Source organism: Gopherus evgoodei, chromosome 1 (assembly GCF_007399415.2).
Source record: "Gopherus evgoodei ecotype Sinaloan lineage chromosome 1, rGopEvg1_v1.p, whole genome shotgun sequence".
Lineage (NCBI taxonomy): Eukaryota > Metazoa > Chordata > Testudines > Testudinidae > Gopherus > Gopherus evgoodei.
Window position 1 is genome coordinate 249,868,305 of NC_044322.1, and position 18,804 is coordinate 249,887,108.

General features: G+C 43.7%; 2 protein-coding genes across 4 annotated transcripts in view; both read left to right on the plus strand.

Moving 5' to 3' along the window:
• LOC115639767 (estradiol 17 beta-dehydrogenase 5-like) overlaps positions 1-18,804 on the plus strand; it is a 296,315-nt gene that overhangs the window by 65,659 nt on the left and 211,852 nt on the right. The window lies entirely within an intron of this gene.
• Positions 4,381-11,637, plus strand: LOC115639690 (perilipin-3-like). 3 transcript variants are annotated; one of them, XM_030542649.1, is made up of 8 exons: positions 4,381-4,452; positions 5,020-5,096; positions 6,767-6,962; positions 7,756-7,838; positions 8,210-8,459; positions 9,016-9,203; positions 10,237-10,365; positions 10,460-11,637. In XM_030542649.1, exons 2-8 carry the CDS (start codon positions 5,037-5,039, stop codon positions 10,808-10,810), a joined length of 1,257 nt encoding a protein of 418 aa, XP_030398509.1. In that variant the 5' UTR covers positions 4,381-4,452; positions 5,020-5,036; the 3' UTR covers positions 10,811-11,637. The 3 variants fall into 3 exon arrangements, with proteins under 3 accessions (XP_030398509.1, XP_030398504.1, XP_030398515.1); XM_030542644.1 differs by lacking the exon at positions 4,381-4,452 and having other exon boundaries at positions 4,528-5,096; XM_030542655.1 differs by lacking the exons at positions 4,381-4,452; positions 9,016-9,203 and having other exon boundaries at positions 4,528-5,096; positions 8,210-8,380.

The window sequence follows — 18,804 nt, forward strand, 5'->3', positions numbered from 1 at the left end:
CCTTCATGAACTTATCTAATTTCTTTTTGAACCCAGTTATACTTAATGGCCTTCACAATTTCCCCAGGCTGATTGAAGTGTGTGGAGAAGTACTTCCTTTTTGTTTCTTTTTAAACCAGCTGCCTATTAGTTTCATGGGGTGACCCTTGGTGGTGGTGGTATGTGAAGGGATAAATGATTTTCTACACACCATTCATGATTATATAGACCTCTGTCATCTCCTTAGTTGTCTCTTGTCTAAGTTGAACAGTCCCAGTCTTCTTAATCTCTCCTCATACGGAATGTCTTCCATGCCCTTAATCATTTTTATTGCCCTTCTTTGTATCTTTTCCAATAAATCTTATCTATCCCTTTCCTAATGATTCCTTGCCTGTTAGCCTGTTTTTACTGTCACTGCACATTGAGCAGATGTTTTCAGACAACCATCCACGATGACTCCAAAGTCTGTCTTTAACACCTAACTTAGACCCATCATTTTGTGTGTATAGTTGAAATTACCTTTCCCAATGTGCATTTCTTTGCATTTATCAACTTTTGAATTTCATCTAGCATTTTGTTGCCCAGTCACCACTTTTGTGCGATCTCTTTGTAACACTTCAGTCAGCTTTTTTAATTATCTTGAGTAATTTTGTTTATCTTCCACAATTTTGCCACCTCACTGTTGTATACTTTTCTCCAGATCATTTGTGAATATGTTGAACTGCACTGGTTCCAGTAAAGATTCTTGGGGGACCCAGCTATTTCCCGCTCTCCATTGTGAAAATTGACTGTTTATTTCTACCCTTTGTTTTCTAATTCTTAGCCTATTAGTGATCCATGAGAGGACTTTCCCTCTTATCCCATGACTGCAATTTCATATTTGAGTTCCTTCTGAACCCATGAGTGAATACCATCTAGTCCTGGTGACTTAAAACTAAACAGTAATATCAATTTGTTCCAAAAGCCCCTCTAGTGACATCACAATCTGGGACAGTTCCTCAGATTTGTCACCTAAGAATCGCTCATGTATGGAAATTTTCATCACATTCATGTGCAGTGAAGACTGATGCAAAGAATTCATTTACATTCTTCACATCGGCCTTGTCTTCCTTGAGTGGTCCTTTAGTCCAGTGGCCCCACTGATTGTTTGGCAGGCATCTTGCTTCTGATGTACTTAAAATTCTTTTTTGTTTAATTTGTGTGTCTTGCCAGCTGTCTTTCCATCTTCTCCTTTGGCCTGCCTAATTATACTTGACTTGTCAGAGTTTATGCTCCTTTCTATTTTCCTCAGTAGGATTTTACTTATTTTTAAAGGATGCCATTTTGCCTCTTAATAGCCTTTTACTGTATTTAACCATGGTGGATTTTTTTGGGAGGGGGTCCAATTACTGGGGGTTTTTTGTTTAATTTTGAGTCTCTATGGTGTTTTTTAAAAGTTTCCATGCCTGCAAGCTGCATGGACACTTTCTAAAAACATCGCTCATTTGACTGTTCCTTTTAATTTCCATTTAACTAGCTTCATTTTTGTATAGTTCCTATTTTTGAAGCTAAAGGCTATGAGGGGGGGGCTTAATTATATTATGGTCACTATTGCTGAGCTGTCAGCTATAGTCACTTCTTTGACCAGATCCTGTGGTCCATTTAAGATTAAATCAAGAATTTTATCTCCCCTTGTGGGTTCTAGGACTAGCTACTCTAAGAAGCAGTCATTCATGCTGTCTAGAAATTTTCTCTACATCCTGTCCTGAGGTGACACATTACCCCATCAATATGGGGATAATTGAAATGCCCCATTATTGAGTTTTCTAATTTTGTAGCCTCTAATCTCCTTGAATACTTACAATCACTATTGTGGTCATGTGGTATTGTTTAATTCATTTAAGCTTGTTAGTATAGTTGACTCTATGCTTTCTTTCACATGTAGTGGCACTCCCCAAGCAGCACAACCTACTTTATCATTCCTATATAACAGTGGTTCTCAACCTGTGGCCTAATCAGCACACAGCCCTGGCCCATGTGACATCCTCAGGGCCATACAGGTAGTATGGTGGCCAACAATAGTAAATGGGTTGAGAACCACTGCTATAATATCTTATGCGGATGCTACCGTCCCCCAGTGATTATCATTGTTCCACCAAGTTTGTGTGATGTCTGTTTTATCAGTATCCTCACTCAAGTTCACCCATCTTAGTATTTAAATGTCTAACATTTGTATACAAGCACTTATTAAATTTGTCCATATTTAGTTGTCTGCCTTCATGCAATGTAATTAAAGGGGATACTCTTTTTTCTTTGATTATTTATATTCAGCTTCTACTTGTACTTTACCAAGGTCTAGCCTCTCCTCTTTACTAGGATATCAAAAATCTCCATTAATAGAGCCTCCCCTAAGGGATGTATCTGTCCAAATAGTGTGCTCCTCTAAGCCTGTTGGTTTTCCCATAGCCAGAGGTTTAAAAACTCCTGTATAACCTTTTTAATTTTATATGCCAGCAATTCTGGTCCTTCTGTACAGGTTCTTCCTTTCTCAAAAGCTGCCCCAACCGCTCCTAAACCTAACACCTTCCTCTCTACACAATCTCAACCATGCAGTGAGATCCTGCAGTTCTGCCTGCCTGGCCTTGCAGGTGGAGCTGGAACCATTTCAGAGAATGCTACCATAGAGGTCCTAGACTTTAATCTTTTATCCAGCAGTCTAAATTTGGCTTCCAGGATCTCTCTACCTTTCCCTGTGGCTGAGAGGTGAAGAAGGCTCTAGTCTCAGGAAAGGAAGAGCACATAGGTGGACTCCATCAACACAGTCATGACAAAGTAATAAAAAGGTTCAGGAGGGGCTACACTCCAGGGATCTGCTACAAGGGTAAATGGGAGGTGAGGGGATTGGTACTGGCATAGAGTGAGCCCTCTGACCCCTCAGGGGTCCTGGCTCATAGTGACCCACAGTTATACTTCCATTTCCACCAGACTGGAGGGGGGGTCTTAGGTTGGAGCTCAAATAATTCATAAAGGGGCATTCTGCTGCCTGGTAATAGAGAGAACCAGCTGAGCACAATTTTGCCAAACTTTGTGTCAGCATCACATCTCCCTGATATCACTTCACTCCCAACATATCTACTGGATTCCTTAGAGGCCATCTGCTGAACTTTTAACTGAGGCATGATCATAAGATCTGTACATAAACAGCCCCAGTCCATAATGAGCTGCCTGGGAGATTGCATAGGGTGAGTTGCCCTCCTGAGAGTCATGCAGGACGAGGACTGAGCTCAGGAGAAGGATCTGTCACAAGAAAACAGGGTTAGGCAAAGAAATCTGGGTACTAATATACAATGACCAAGGATATGTAAGGATATCGTCCTACAGGGAGCACCATTTGCAGGAAAGTGTCCCCATTCCTTTGGAGGCAACATGGACAGATCAGTGCACATCAGGGACCTCTTTGTGTAGTGGAGAGATTTGCCCTGGGCTAGCTGAATTTCAAAAGGTGCGGGCCTATAAAAAACTTCAGTGTTTAGCTCTGTTGAGACCACAGCTTATCATGCTGACAAATATAATATTGTTTCCTGTACTCCCCCATCTGTCCATCTCCATCGGTTGTCTCTTGTCTTTTACTTTGGCTGTTAGCTCCTTGGGGCAGCTCCTTTTGTCTTCTGCTTGTACAGCACCTAGTGCAGTGGGGTCTCGGTCCATGGCATGGGTTCCCAGGCACTACAATACAAATAATAATAAAGGATGGAGAATGAAGAGAAAAGATGTTGCTACATGGACGAAGAACAAACTAAAGAACCTCTAGCTCTTTTGTTCTGTCTATGTCTCTCCTGCCCTTTGCTGTCCTACCCAGTTATGCAATAACTAATAAAAATGACAAGTTATACCATGAGATAGTTTCTGGTAGCAAGCTAAATTTTAGGATGAGTTACAGGCAAAGATTCTCCCAACCCTGCTGCTCATTAGGAAGTAAGATGATGGGAAGGGAAAGTTACTAAGGGACCTAGATTTCTGATTCTCATTTATACTACTTATAATATTACCCTATAGCCAATAAGTTAAAAAATCCACAATAATACACTTGTAGCTTTTAAATTACCCAAAGTGAGTCCATGCAGATTGGTTATCTCACTGCCTGCTTTACGTTAATAAGAAACACTTGCATAGAGCTGTAAGCCCTAACTCCTCAAAGTTATTTAGACTCCTAACTTTGATTGAAAGCAATGGGCATTAAGAGCCTAAATACCTCTGTAGCTCTGGACTAAACTGCTCACAGGAGAGTTCGTCTTGAACTACTAAGAAATCAACCAAAAGGGTCAATTGCAATCATATGTGTATAATTATTCACTTTCCCAAGAACCCCTGCATCTTGTCCCACATGCATTCTATCCTCATTGGTCACACTAGAGAGTACTTCTTTCTCATGGGTTTGCTGAACTGTCTGTCTTCAGCTCCTGACCACCTTCTTCCCCAAAGACATCACCACAGGTATGTAAAAGGTGAGAGGGTGGATGTGTGTACTTACTAGAATATCAAGTACAGCTGATCAAGCCAGGTAAATAATTCCTGTAGATGAGATGATAGTAAATAAAAACACTTTGATTGTTTTCTTTATGTTTTATTAGTTTCAAACATATAGTAATTTGCATAAAATGCTACTTTTCAAAATGTATGAGTGATGGGGTTTGTATTTCTGGTTTGTGGGTGGTTTTTTTCCCCTTCCTTCTCTACTTCTCTCCTGATAGGGGAGAGAAAGAAGGTATCAAATTGGGGCTTCTTTACTGTGATCTATAGCTGGTAGCTTTGGCTTTTTTTTCTTTTCCTGCCTGGTATGTAAGATAGAACTCCTCTCAAATGTGACTGCTCAGAGATCCTCTTAATCCTGCATCATATGAGATATAACTTACAGACTATTTCTCAAAGAGATACAAATTAGTAAAACTAGATATTTGTAGGTCTTAAGCTATGATTGATGTGACTGTTGTTAAGCTGCAATGTTAGTCAAATGAGTTTGTGCTCTTGACTTGTAACTGCTCCACCTCTCTTGCCTTTCAGTTGTCTCTGACTCTGCTATGTCTTCTGAGAAGCAAATAAATGATTCTTCCCTAGAGAACCAGGAACAGGAGCAACAGGTAGGTACATGTATTAAGAGGGTGATATACTGACTCTCCCCTATCACTGTCTCAAAGCTATTCTACTAAATGGAAAAAACTTGTAGGGGTGTTTTTAAACTACGTGTGGGGGTTGGGAAAGCTATCGGGTGCAGAGGAGTACATGATTTGGACAGAGACATCCCCTGGGAAAGGATCTATTAGAAAATCCCCTTCACCTCCTAGTAAGGAGGTGAGGATGGAAGCTGGCAAAGTACAGGTAGGAAGTGAGGCGACTGAGTCCCATTCAACTACATTAAGTTGCAAATAGTGAAGTCCAAAGCTGACTGAAAAGAATTAAGGGATCTCAGAAAAGTGTGTGACTAGGCAAGAAAATGACAGATGATGCTGATAAATGCAAGTTAATGCACATTGAGAAAACATAATCCCAACCACACAAAGTGATAGAATCTAAATTAGCCGTTTTCATAAAAGAAACTTCTTGAAGTCATTGTGGATAGTTCTCCGAAAACATCTGCTCAATGTGCAGTAGCCATTTAAAAAGCTAACTATGTTGGGAATCATTAGGAAATGGGTAGGTAATAAGACAGAAAAATATCATGCCCCTATATAAATCTGTAATACTACCACACACAGTTCTGGTTGCCCCATATCAAAAGAGGATTATTAGAACTGAAAAAAGTACAGAGAAAAAGGCACCAAAAATGATTAGGGCTATGGAAGCTGTTCCATATGAGGCAAGATTGAAAAGACTGGGGTGGCTTATCTTAGAAAGGAGATTGCTAAGAGGAGGTCTCTAAAATCACTAATGGTGTAGAGAAAGTGAATAGGGAAGTGTTGTGAAAGAGTAAACATGACCCAAAAACCAGGGGTCACCCAGTGAAACTAATAGGCAGCAGACTTAAAAGAAAAGGAACTACTTCACACAACACACAGTAAACCTGTGGAACTCATTGCTATGGGATGTTGTGAAGGCCATAAGTATAATAAGCTCATGGGGGAGAGGTCCATTACTGGCTATTAGCCAACATGGCCAGGGGATGCAACCTCATGCTCTGGGTGTCTCTAGCCTGACTGCCAGAAACTGGGAGCAAACACTAGGGGATGGATCACTTGATTCCCTCCTGAAGCATCTGGCATTGGCCATGACTGGAAGACCATATACTGGGCTAGATTTGGCCATACTGGATCAAACCAATGGTCTTTCCTGTGTTCTAGCAATTCTTCATAGTCTGGAGTCGAGTGACTCCAGAGCTGAATATTCGTGGCGACTGTTTCCCATCATATGAAGGAGACAGTGTGATTGGCTTTCTTCAGCACTAATGAAACTTTCTTAAAACATGCCAAGCTTGACCTAGCTGAAAGCTACTCTGGGAACTGATCTCTAAACCTGAATAAACCTTCCAGATAACTAATAGCTCTTCAGTTGCAATAATAGGTCGCCTCTCAAAGAGGCTGTGAGTAAGACACACTTGGAGCTTTCAGCTAGTTAATACAACATCCCATAGTAATTAGAGGACCATTTGACTCTGTAACCCTTCAGACTGAGAACTTGAGAGCCTTTGAATTAGTGTGGGAGGAAAGGTTCGTGACTGGAAAATACCTGCAAGGTGCTAACTGACTTTCCTGCCTCTGTAGGCTTTCCAGTACAATGGCTCTTTCACAAATTTCTCTCACTTTCTTGCCTGCAGAATCTCTTGAGGCGGGTGGCCAGTCTGCCCTTGGTCAGCTCTGCCTATGACATGGCTGCAACTGCCTACGCCTCCACCAAGGAGAGCCACCCCTACCTAAAGTCCTTGTGTGATGTGGCAGAGAAAGGAGTGAAGACCATTAGTGACGCTGCAGCCAGCAGGGCACAGCCAATTCTGACTTCATTTGAACCACAGAGTGAGTAAGCTGGGCTTGCAGGTGGTTTTATGAATGAACGTAAGTGTCTCCATCCCAAGCGCAGACATAGAGTGCAATGGCTCACAGTCCCGTTTCTTTTTGATGGCCTGTATCTTGCACTTTTCCTTACTCCTTGATAGAACTACAGTCCAGAGACCCTACCTTGCTGAGCATCTATCTTTTTTCATTTAAGGTTTCTGCACATTTTGAGACTTGGTCATTTTCTCACAGGCAGAGAAGTCCTTGCCAAATAACTTCAGTGACTGCAAGACTGTCGTCAGTCTCTGGTGCACAGACAACTTGACTAATCCAATCCATAGATTGATTACTTTATGTGGGTAATCATCTTGAGTGCGACACCTGTTAAATTCCAATAGCCTAAGGAATCAGGTGTGACTCCTGGTGCTTATGCTTAGATTTAAGGGGCTCATTTTTTTCCAGAAGCGCTGAATTCCTGAAAGTCGGGTCCCTCTAAATATCAAGGTTCATGCAGGGGTAGATTTAGTTGCTAGAAAGGACTGCTGTGGCACAGGCCATAAAAATAATGCAGGGCTTCCCTGAAATAAAGGCCAATCGCTAAGGCTGAACTAAAGCATATGTCTTAGGAGGAAAATCCAATCTTGACTTAAATTCCCAGGGATGGGGTCTCCATCATAATCCTACATAAATTTTCTCCAGTAGCTTACTACCCTTGGAGAAGATCTGTCTGAATTTGTCAAATAGCAGTGACCTTACCCTTTAGTTGATCAAATTGAGTTTGACTTGTAGGGGACTAAACTTCCTTTCTCTGTAGTTGCAGCAGCAAATGAATATGCGGTTAAGGGACTAGGCACACTGGAAGAAAAGCTGCCAAGCCTTCAAATTACAGCAGATAAGGTAAACTTATTTTGCTTTTCTCTAGAGAAGGTTGTAGTCACAAACCCAGTGGGTAAGAACTGGACCAGTCCAGAGCTCTGGAGGCAGCCTCATGAACAGGCTCTGGTTCAGGAAAGTGGTTGAGTCATGTAAAGGAGCTACTCAGGCAACAAATCTCCTATTTTTGCCTCATCCTACATAGGAATGGAGGGTGGCTAAAGCCTAGGAAATAGTGCTCCACTAGATGGTGGTATCATGGTTCTTCTTTAGGAACGCTATGTAAAATTTGAGGAAGGGGATGGGGGGAGACCTCTGGATCTAAAGCAGAGAATTGTATAAACAATACATGAAGAAGAAGAATTGCCAAATGTCTTCTGCTGTCGCCTCTGTAGGCTGCTTCAGACACCAAGGAGCTGGTGCCATCCAAAGTGGAAGCTTGCTGCAAATTCTCCAGCTTAGTAGATGTGACCAGAGATGCTGTGCAAGAGAGTATGGAGTCCACCAAGTCGGTTATGACCCACAGTGTGAACACAGTCATGGGCTCAAGAATGGGCCAGATGGCTGTGAGTGGTGTGGAAGCAGTGCTGGAGAAATCAGAGGAGCTGATAGATCAATATCTCCCCATAACAGATGAGGAACTAGGTCAGAACTGAGATGCTGGTTCCTTTCATTAGAGGTCTTGGTTCTTTTATTTTCAAGAAGGCCCTCTTCACCTTAGGACCATGCAAAGCTGGAGCCAAATATTATGCTCCACCTGTCTTGCATTCACTCATCTGGTCGTTCATTTAGACATCTGCTTTTCTTGTACCATCAAAGGTAGCTGAACAGTGCTGCACAGTTCGCAGGCTACTGGAAAGTAGATGAAGATGGTTAGAATGTCACTTGTATCCTGAGGCTTATCTAGCCAGACAATGAGATGTATTGGGCTCTTGGGGTAGAGAGTGGTGAAGGGGAATGAGTTAAAGGTGTTTGGATACTTCTAACTCTCTTCTTAGTGCAGCTATCAAATGTGTCTGAAAAGGCAATTTCCACATAAGAATAGCTATGGTTACTATTGCTTGTGCCACATCTAGCAACTTCCTGAAATAATGAATCCAACAAAATATTGAAAGGAGCTATAGTCTAGCGGGATGGCAAAAGGGAGGATGGCATAATGTGTAGGTTTTGTTTTTTGTCAAACCTCATTTATTTCCTTCAGCTGAACTTGCAACATCTATAAAGGAGGATGGAGTGGCTCCTCTCCAGCCTCAAAGTTACTTTGTGCGCTTAGGCTCCCTGTCAAGCAAACTCCGCCACCGTGCCTACCAGCATTCTTTAGCCAAGATTAAAAATACCAGGCAGAGTATCCAAGAGACTCTCTCCCAGCTTCATCAATCCATTGATCTGGTAGGCACTTTCTCTGCAGCATTCTATTCTGGAGCTGATTTGGGCTGAACAGACTAAGACCAAAGTGTCTTCTCTACAGGTGTCTAGGCTCTCCTGTTCTCCCTGACTACCCAGGTTCCACTGGAAATAGCTGCTTCCTAAGCTAGTCTCTAACTTGGGTCTAGGCCAGGCCAGGCAAACTTTTTGGCCTGAGGGCCACATTGGGTTTCTGAAATTTGTATGGAGTGCCAGTTAGGGGAGGCTATGCCTCCCCAAACAGCGAGGTGTGACCAGGACCCCTTCTCCCTCACTGCCACTGAGAACCTCTGCCCCCTGCTTCCCCATCCAACCCCCTCTCATTCCTGACTGCACCTCAGAACCCCTGCCCCCGTTCAATCCCTCTGTTCCCCACCCTGACACTATCCCCACTCCTGACTCCCACCCTGAACTCCCCTGGCCTCTATCCATCCACACCCTTCCTGCCCCCTTACCATGATGCCTGGAGCACCAGGACAGCCAGCCATGCCACCATGCAGCCCAGAGCACTAGCTCAGACTGTGGCTTTGCAGATGTGCTGCCCAGCAAGAGCTCACAGCCCAGAGCATTGCACTGGTGGCACAGGCAGCTGAGGAGTGGCCGGGGGCTAGCTTCCCAGGTCAGGAGCTCAGGGTCCCAGCAGGAGGGTCCCATAGGCTGAATGTGGGCCATAGTTTTCCCAACTCTGGTCTAGGCAAGCCGTCAACTCCAACTGCCAAAATACCTTGGTTCCATCAAACTTCACAAGCTAAGCAACACCTGGCCAACTCAGTCTCTGAAAGGGAGATCTCTGAAGAAAGGTGTTGCAAGTGAGTGACTCAGTGCAGGGGGAGGGGAAGATAATTTCCTCTTGGCTATGGAGCACTGTCTGTGTATGTCTTTTGGCATATTTGCCAAACATACTGAAATATAGTCCAATCATCACTGGTATGGAGGAAGCCCCAGCATCTCATAGATGATGTATAAAAGGTGCTACAGAAGTGTTGTGGTAAGACTCCTTTTCTCCTTGCTCCTCCAGATTGAATACATGAAGCAAGGAGTGGATCAGAAGCTTCAAGATGGCCACGAGAAGCTCCACCAAATGTGGCTGGACTGGAGCAAGAGGCAGACAGGAGGGAGTGAGGACACAGACTTGGTACAAGCTGAGGTATCTAATTAGCCAGGATCCAGCTTTGGGCTGTGGCATTTCTGCCTATTTCAAGAGTCGTCTTCTACCTCACTAATAACTTGTTTCCTTTCAGCAACTGGAGTCTCATGCTCTGACAATGTTTCAGAGCATTATACAGCAGCTGCAGGCAACCTGCCTGACCCTAATGTCAAGCATCCAAGGCTTCCCCTCCAACATCCAGGATAAGGTGCAGCAGGTTCGCCACAGCACAAAAGAGCTCCAGGCTTCTTTCTCCACAGTCCACTCCTTCCAAGACCTCTCCAGCAGAATCCTGACCCAGAGCCGCAAACAGGTCACCAAAGCTCAGGGCTACATGGATGAGCTGCTAGAGTACATAGTGCACAACACTCCTCTGTCCTGGCTAGTGGGCCCCTTCATGCTGTCTGGTAAAATTCCAGAAGAAGCCATGGATCCATCAGAGTGAGGGTGGGGAAGACTAACTGGCTTCCATAATTGGCTCTGTCAAACTTACTGCAACTCACTTGTAGAGGACTGAATTTTCCTTTACACTTTTTGTAGTGATTAAGAAATAAGGTCTGAAAGCTTAAACCTTTGTGCAGCCACCTCCTGACATTAGATTGAATTGCTTGTTCTTGTAGGGAAATGAAGCTGCTTGCAGCTCCTGGCTCAAACATTCTTCACCACAATCCTAGAGAGGCACTTTCTCCCCGGAAGCATAGGGTAGAACTCAATCTCACATCTTGCATGGGCTGCATGCTACCTGGGGCTGAGCTAAGATAAAAACAATAATTGATTTTGCTTTCTAAATAGCAATGTTGTCACCAGCAGTATCTCTTTAAAATGAGAGTGAAGTATGAATGTAAAACAATACATAAGCTGCATACTACACTCCAGGAACTCAACAACCTACATCTAGAATACTCCCCACAATCTTCAAGTAGTGGCTGAGAACTAGGTTACTTCTGGTGAAAGCTGTTTTTTGCCACAGGTGAGGTAGACTTCTCCAACTTGGAGAAGTTCTTGCTAGACCTCTAAGACTTCCTCCTTAAAGCAGGGAGAAATGGTACTAAATACACCTTCAGCTCTAGGTGTCTCATGTGGCTTGCTGAACAAGTCCATTGACATACACATGCACTAGAAAGGCCATGGGGGGGGGGTGGTGGGGAGCATAAACACACTGTTACTCAGATGACTGTAACCAGTGTACTGGTGACTACCTTTACGCTTGTTTTGGTAACTGGCTTGCTCATATTCCGTTGTCACTTCTCCTCAAATTGCTGTAGTAGAGAACTTTTGTCTCTTGTAAAATAAACATATATTGCATACAAACCTGTCGTCTAGCTTGTTCTTGAATTGCTTTAACTTTCAGCCTTTCTAGTGTTATCTCCTGTAACACAGAAATGCATTCCAGGAAGTCCAATAGCTGTAGGTGAATGAGCATCTCTTTTTTAAAAAAAATTTCCCGTGCTGGAGAACCAACAACCACTCTTGGCAACCTGATACCATTAAGAAAAGGAGGTAGACCATACCAACAGCCACCTATCCTTCCTTTACTCACATCTTTCATCAGGATCTTAAGGAAAATGGTGTCTCCACATAGCATTCCAGAATTCTTTTTAGTTTAGTTGGGACCAGTAAAGATCCTCATCCCTGGGGCTTGAGGGTTCTAAACTTCTTTGGAGGGTTAGATAAACATTATTTCCCTCTAACATCCATATCAAGTGTCAGACCAGAGGGTGCCCTTAGCCTCAACATCAAATATAGCTAACTTGAAAATCTCCAAACAGTACATAGCACTGCAGGAAGAGCTTCTGGTTTCATAAAACAGGGCTTAAAATAAATTCAAAGCATGTGTGGCTCTACTGCCTTGCATGAAATGTATAACAGTATACATGCTGGTTAATAATCTTGTGCACAAACTTCTAGCTTGTATGATGAGTCCTGCATCTATTTACTATACTTTGAACTAATGTTCTTACTCCTGTCCACTCTGTACTGCCTGCTACTGGTCTAAAGATCTCCCAAAGCATGAGTCCCACTATGTCTGCTGCTTTTGGGAACTTCAGTATGAATAGTAGACCATGCACTAACTGAAACAGCTTTTTAATTGCAGCTATGATGACATGTTTCAGAACTTTCTATCTTCCCAATCTTTTTCCAATAAAGGGTACAGGATCTAGAACATCCAGGGGTCATGTTGTAATTGTGTGCTACCGCAACATAACCATTTTGCCTCTCAGGCCAGTGCTTTCTATTCACATGGAATGAAATGCAATTGGCTGATACTTGTGCAGGTGTTGGTCTAGAAAATGCAAAGTTACCTTACAAAATACAAAGAGCCTCTTCCACAGCTCACTATTTTTTCTCCTTTTACAGATAAGGAAATTGCAGTGCAGAAAGTCACCTGGTAAAGGTAACACAAAGTCTGTTAGAGCCAAGCAGCCTACCTCCTAGTCCTGTACAGTAACGCCTCACTTAATGTGGTCCTAGTTAACATTGTTTTGTTGTGTTGCTATTAGGGAACAAGCATGTTTAAAGCTGTGCAATGCTCCCTTACAATATCATTTGGCAGCTGCCTGTTTTGTCCACTGCTTGCAGGATTCTCTGGAAGAGCAGCCCCTCCTTGTGGGGATTAGAACCAAGTGGGGCCAGCAACCCCCATCAGCTCCCCTAAATTCCCTGTAAGGTATGTGGCTCAGCAGCTGCCCAGCAGCAGTTCAGCTGTCCCTCCCCACACTACCATGCTGCTCTTGCTCTGCCTTGAAGCTGCTACCAGGAGCTTCCTGCTTGTGGGGGAGAGGGTGCTGAAACCACAATGTCGCCCTGCTCCATACCCCCTCTCCACAAAGCAGAGGAGGGGGACAGAAAGGAGGGCACTTGCTGGAAGCTGCTGCTTCCTTTCTGAACTGGCTGATCTGCTTAAAAAGGCAGTGTACTTCAAGTATGCTAACCTTACTTCAAGGGGCAACGCATGTCTCTCTCTCTCTCTCTCTCTCTCTCTCTCTCATGCACCTACTCCTCTGCACTTTGGAAAGTCAGCAGCTGTGTATGTGTGTCAGGAGGAGGGAGTGGTGCACTCCCACTGGATAGCATGGGCTCATCATATTCAGTTTTTGCAGTGAAGTGTTTGCAGCTACTGCCCAGCATCTATTGTGTTTCCCCCCTCCTGCCTTGTAGAGTGTGAGGTTACATTACTAAGTATGTATTAACCCTTGAGGGCTCAGCTGTGTGATAGTCCATCATTTAGCAGCAAGGCATTCCCTAGGAAATATACCACCCTCTGACTTCACCACCTCAGCCAAGCTTCACAATCATTCATTGCTGTGTACAATATTAAACTGTTTAAAACTTATACTGTATATGTATATAAATGTCTTTTGTCTGGCAAAAAAAAATCCATGGAACCTAACCCCCTACTCCCATTTACATTAATTCATAACCTTCCCCCCTCACCCCCACCCCAACAAACACAGACTCTGTTTATCCACTCTTGCTCGCTGTCTATTTCTGATTCAGCTCACAGTTCAAAACAGCTGTTCTCCTCCATCAGACTATGGCCTGACTGGGAGAGGGTTACAAAGTGAGAAGATTAAAACAAACACAGCTAGCTCATCAGGAAATGCAGGAAACTACTTCAACAGTGGCTATTTCTTTAAGCTTAAGCAGTCCCATGTTCCCTAACAATAGATGCACTTATAACACATTTTGTATAAAGTGCAGCACTATTGTATGGGAAGCTGTATTATCTTAAAATACTACTCATTCTGTCTTCAGCCACAGCCTCTGGGGATTCAGCAGTAGCACTAGTGTAGCAGCACATGTCTGAGCTTGGGGGGAGATTCATTCCATTAGATGCCATGTAACTAGGCCCCTACCAAATTCATGGGCCATTTTGGTCAATTTCAGTTGTAGGATTTAAAAAATCATAAATTTCATGATTTCAGCTATTTAAATCTGAAATGTCATGGTGGTGTAATTCATAGACTCATAGACTCTAGGACTGGAAGGGACCTCGAGAGGTCATTGAGTCCAGTCCCCTGCCCTCATGGCAGGACCAAATACTGTCTAGACCATCCCTAACAGACATTTATCTAACCTACTCTTAAATATCTCCAGAGATGGAGATTCCACAACCTCCCTAGGCAATTTATTCCAGTGTTTAACTACCCTGACAGTTAGGAACTTTTTCCTAATGTCCAACCTAAATCTCCCTTGCTAGAGTTTAAGCCCATTGCTTCTTGTTCTATCATTGGAGGCTAAGGTGAACAAGTTTTCTCCCTCCTCCTGAGGACACCCTTTTAGATACCTGAAAATTGCTATCAGGTCCCCTCTCAGTCTTCTCTTTTCCAAACTAAACAAACCCAATTCCTTCAGCCTTCCTTCATAGGTCATGTTCTCAAGACCTTTATTCATTCTTGTTGCTCTTCTCTGGACCCTCTCCAATTTCTCCACATCTTTCTTGAAATGCGATGCCCAGAACTGGACACAATACTCCAGTTGAGGCCTAACCAGCGCAGAGTAAAGCGGAAGAATGACTTCTCGTGTCTTGTTTACAACACACCTGTTAATGTATCCCAGAATCATGTTTGCTTTTTTTGCAACAGTATCACACTGTTGACTCATATTAAGCTTGTGATCTACTATGACCCCTAGATCTCTTTCTGCCATACTCCTTCCTAAACAATCTCTTCCCATTCTGTATGTGTGAAACTGATTGTTCCCTCCTAGGTGGAGCACTTTGCATTTATCTTTATTGAACTTCATCCTGTTTACCTCAGACCATTTCTCCAATTTGTCCAGATCATTTTGAATTTTGACCCTGTCCTCCAAAGCAGTTGCAATCCCTCCCAGTTTGGTATCGTCCGCAAACTTAATAAGCGTACTTTCTATGCCAACATCTAAATCGTTGATGAAGATATTGAACAGAACCAGTCCCAAAACAGACCCCTGCGGAACCCCACTTGTTATACCTTTCCAGCAGGTAATTGTAGGAGTCCTGCCCCAAAAAGGAGTGTTGGGGGTGGTGGCGGGGGGGGGTACTTGCAATACTGCTACCTTTATTTCTGCACTGCTGGTGGCAGGGGCTCTGCCTTCAGAGCTGGGCACCTGGAGAGCAGCAGCTGCTGGCTGGGAGCCCAGCTCTGAAGGTGGAGCTCCTGCCACCAGCAGCAGCACAGAAGTAAGGATAGCCTGGTATGGTATTGCCACCCTTACTTCTGTGCTGCTCCCTGCAGAGCTGGGCCCTCAGTCAGTAGCCGCTGCTCTCTGGCCGCCCAGCTATGCAGGCAGCAGCGCAGAAGTAAGGGTGGCAATACCACAACCCCCTTAAAATAATCTTGTGACACCACCACCCACAACTCTCTTTCTGGTCAGTACCCACAATTTGAGAAACACAGGTCTCCCCCCTGGAATCTGTATGATATAGCGTAAAAGCAAACAAAAGACCAGATTTCATGGACTGTGACATGTCGTGGCCCTGAATTTGGTAGGGCCCTAGGTATAAATGCACAGTAAGATAGATTTTAAGCTGTTTAGGTCAGACTAACTGTTCTGTTCCCTTGCATTAAATCAAGTAATAGCAACAAAGAATCTACATCCACTTATCTCATGAAGGCTTCTTAAAACTAAATGAGCTGTTTTATGCCTATGTATTTAGATGTCAACGTATCATCTTAGATTAAATTAGGTTTTAATGCTGGACTGGATGTCTTAATGCTAGTGGACTAGATTCTGCTACTATAATATGAAATGAGTCCAAATGCCATTGTCATAAACAGATAGCTAAGGGTTAATGTCTCTTTCACCTGAAACACCTGACCAGAGAACCAATCAAAAAACCGGATTTTTTCAACCTTGGGTGGAGGGAAGTGTGTCTCTGAGTCTTTTGTCTGCCTGCCTGCTTCTCTAAGCTTTGGAGAAGTACTTTCTACTTTCTAGTCTTCTGTTTCTAAGAGTAAGGACAAAGAGATCAGATAGTAAGTTATATGGTTTCTTTTCTTTGGTATTTGCATGAATATAAGTGCTGGGTGCTTTGATTTGTATTCTTTTTAAATAAGGCTGTTTATTCAATATTCTTTTAAGCAATTGACCCTGTGTTGTATCATCTTAATACAGAGAGAACATTTGTAGTTTTTCTTTCTTTTTTATATAAAGTTTTCTTTTAAGACCTGTTGGAGTTTTTCTTTACTTCAGGGAAATTAAGTCTGTACTCACCAGGGAATTGGTGGGAGGAAGAAATCAAGGGGAGAGCTGTGTGTGGGATTGCTAGCCTGATTTTGCATTTCCTCTGGGTGAAGAGGAAAGTGCTTTTGTTCCAGGGTTGGGAACGGAGAGGGGGACTCACTCTGCGTAGTTTCACAGAGCTTGTGTCTGTGTATCTCTCCAGGAGCATCTGGAGGGGGGAAGGGAAAAAGGATTATTTCCCTTTGCTGTGAGACTCAAGGGATTTGGGTCTTGTGGTCCCCAGGGAAGGTTTTTCCGGGGGACCAGAGTGCCCTAAAACACTCTAATTTTTTGGGTGGTGGCAGCAGGTACCAGGTCCAAGCTGGTAACTAAGCTTGGAGGTTTTCATGCTAACCCCCAAATTTTGGACGCTAAGGTCCAGAATCTGGGAATAAGGTTATAACATGGTGGCAGCGGTGGGATATAGACAGAACCCAGAAGCCAGTAGGAATATTATATTTTTCTTTTCTCTGCTAAGGGCTTTTTAGCAGAGAGAAACAGTTTGGTTTTAAAAGGGAACCAGAGAGAGTTTTTTTTTTCTGCTCTCTCTAGCAGTTTGTGGCTTGCATAGTAAGCAAGAAGCCATTAGCAGACTATTGACAGTCTATTGTCACACAATAGCACTCCCATTGAGAGTCATACCAGCACTTATATGCATGCAGATAAAGTGGTTTTTCTGGTTTCCCTTAATTGAACATTAGCTAAAGAGAGAAAAGGAAAAAAGCACTGTTGCTAGGCAGACTTCAGGAGGCAACAGAGAGCCTGCAGTTCAGAAGATAAACATCGGAGGGCACCCCAACACAAGAAAACAGGAACCATGACTTCTAAGGCAAGGATTGACGCCGAAGAACAAATCAAAGACGCTGAACACAGGCGACAGATGGAGATGAAAGAAAAGGAAGAAAGCCTCAAACTGGCAGCCTTCCAAAGAGAACAGGCAGCCCAAGAGGCAGCACACAAAAGAAAACTAGAAGAAGAAGAGGTGGCCCACCGCCGAGAAATGGAAAAGCACCAAAAAGAAATGGAAAAGCACCAAAAAGAAATGGAAAAACAACAAAAAGAGAATGAAGAAAAGGAAAAACAGAGAAAACATGAACTGGAGATGGCAAAAGCTGGGCTGCATGTGCCAGCCAACCCTAACAACCCGGCGCCAATTATTGCTCCACAGCACAGGAAATTTCCCACCTACAAGGCAGGTGATAACACCGAGGCCTTCTTGGAAAATTTTGAAAGAGCCTGTCTTGGGTACAGCATCCCCGAAGACCAGTACATGGTAGAATTAAGGCCACACCTCAGTGGACCTTTAGCAGAGGTGGCAGCTGAAATGCCCAAGCAGCAAATGAATGACTATAAACTTTTTCAAACCAAGGCCAGATACAGGATGGGGATAACCCCAGATCATGCCCGTCGGCGCTTCAGAACCCAAAAATGGAAACCAGAGGTGTCATTTCCCAAACACGCCTACTACATTGCAAAAAACTATGAGGCCTGGTTAACAGGAAACAACATTCAAACCTTGGAAGAAGTGAACCTCCTCATACAAATGAAGCAGTTCTTGGATGGTGTTCCTGAAGACATCACACGGTACATACAAGATAGAAATCCCAAAACTATCGCTGAGGCGGGGGAGATTGAAGCCAAATGGATGGAACTGGCAGAAAGCAAAAAAGCTACTGTCAAGGGGAACGATTACCCCAGGGGGCACACAGACCATAAACCCTACAACCGAGGACAGCCAAAGACCCTACATACCACCCAAGTAAAGCCACAGATACCCTACTCTTCAACCTCACCAGTCTCCAGTAACTCACCTCGGCCCAGTGACCCATCAGATGGAAGGTGCTTTAAGTGTAATGAACCGGGACATATCAAGGCCAACTGTCCCAAGAACACCATGCGAGTGCAATTCATTACACCACCATCACACCAAAGATCCCCAGGCCCGGATGCCTCTCAAATACCCTTGGAGCGAAGGGAAAATTTGAGAGTGGGCGGAAAGAAGGTTACTGCGTGGAGAGACACGGGGGCACAAGTGTCAGCTATCCACCAATCCTTCGTTGACCCCAAATTCATCAACCCAAAGGCCAAAGTTACAATTTACCCCTTCATGTCACAAGCTGTAGACTTGCCTACAGCTCAACTGCCTGTCCAGTACAAAGGCTGGTCAGGAATGTGGACTTTTGCAGTCTATGACAATTATCCTATCCCCATGCTACTGGGGGAAGACTTGGCCAA

Coding starts and splice junctions, on each gene's coding strand:
- LOC115639690 (XM_030542649.1), top strand. CDS start 5,037: ATGTCTTCTGAGAAGCAAATAAATGATTCTTCCCTAGAGAACCAGGAA. Junction 5,097..6,766: donor ACCAGGAACAGGAGCAACAG/GTAGGTACATGT, acceptor TCTTGCCTGCAG/AATCTCTTGAGGCGGGTGGC. Junction 7,839..8,209: donor TTCAAATTACAGCAGATAAG/GTAAACTTATTT, acceptor TCGCCTCTGTAG/GCTGCTTCAGACACCAAGGA.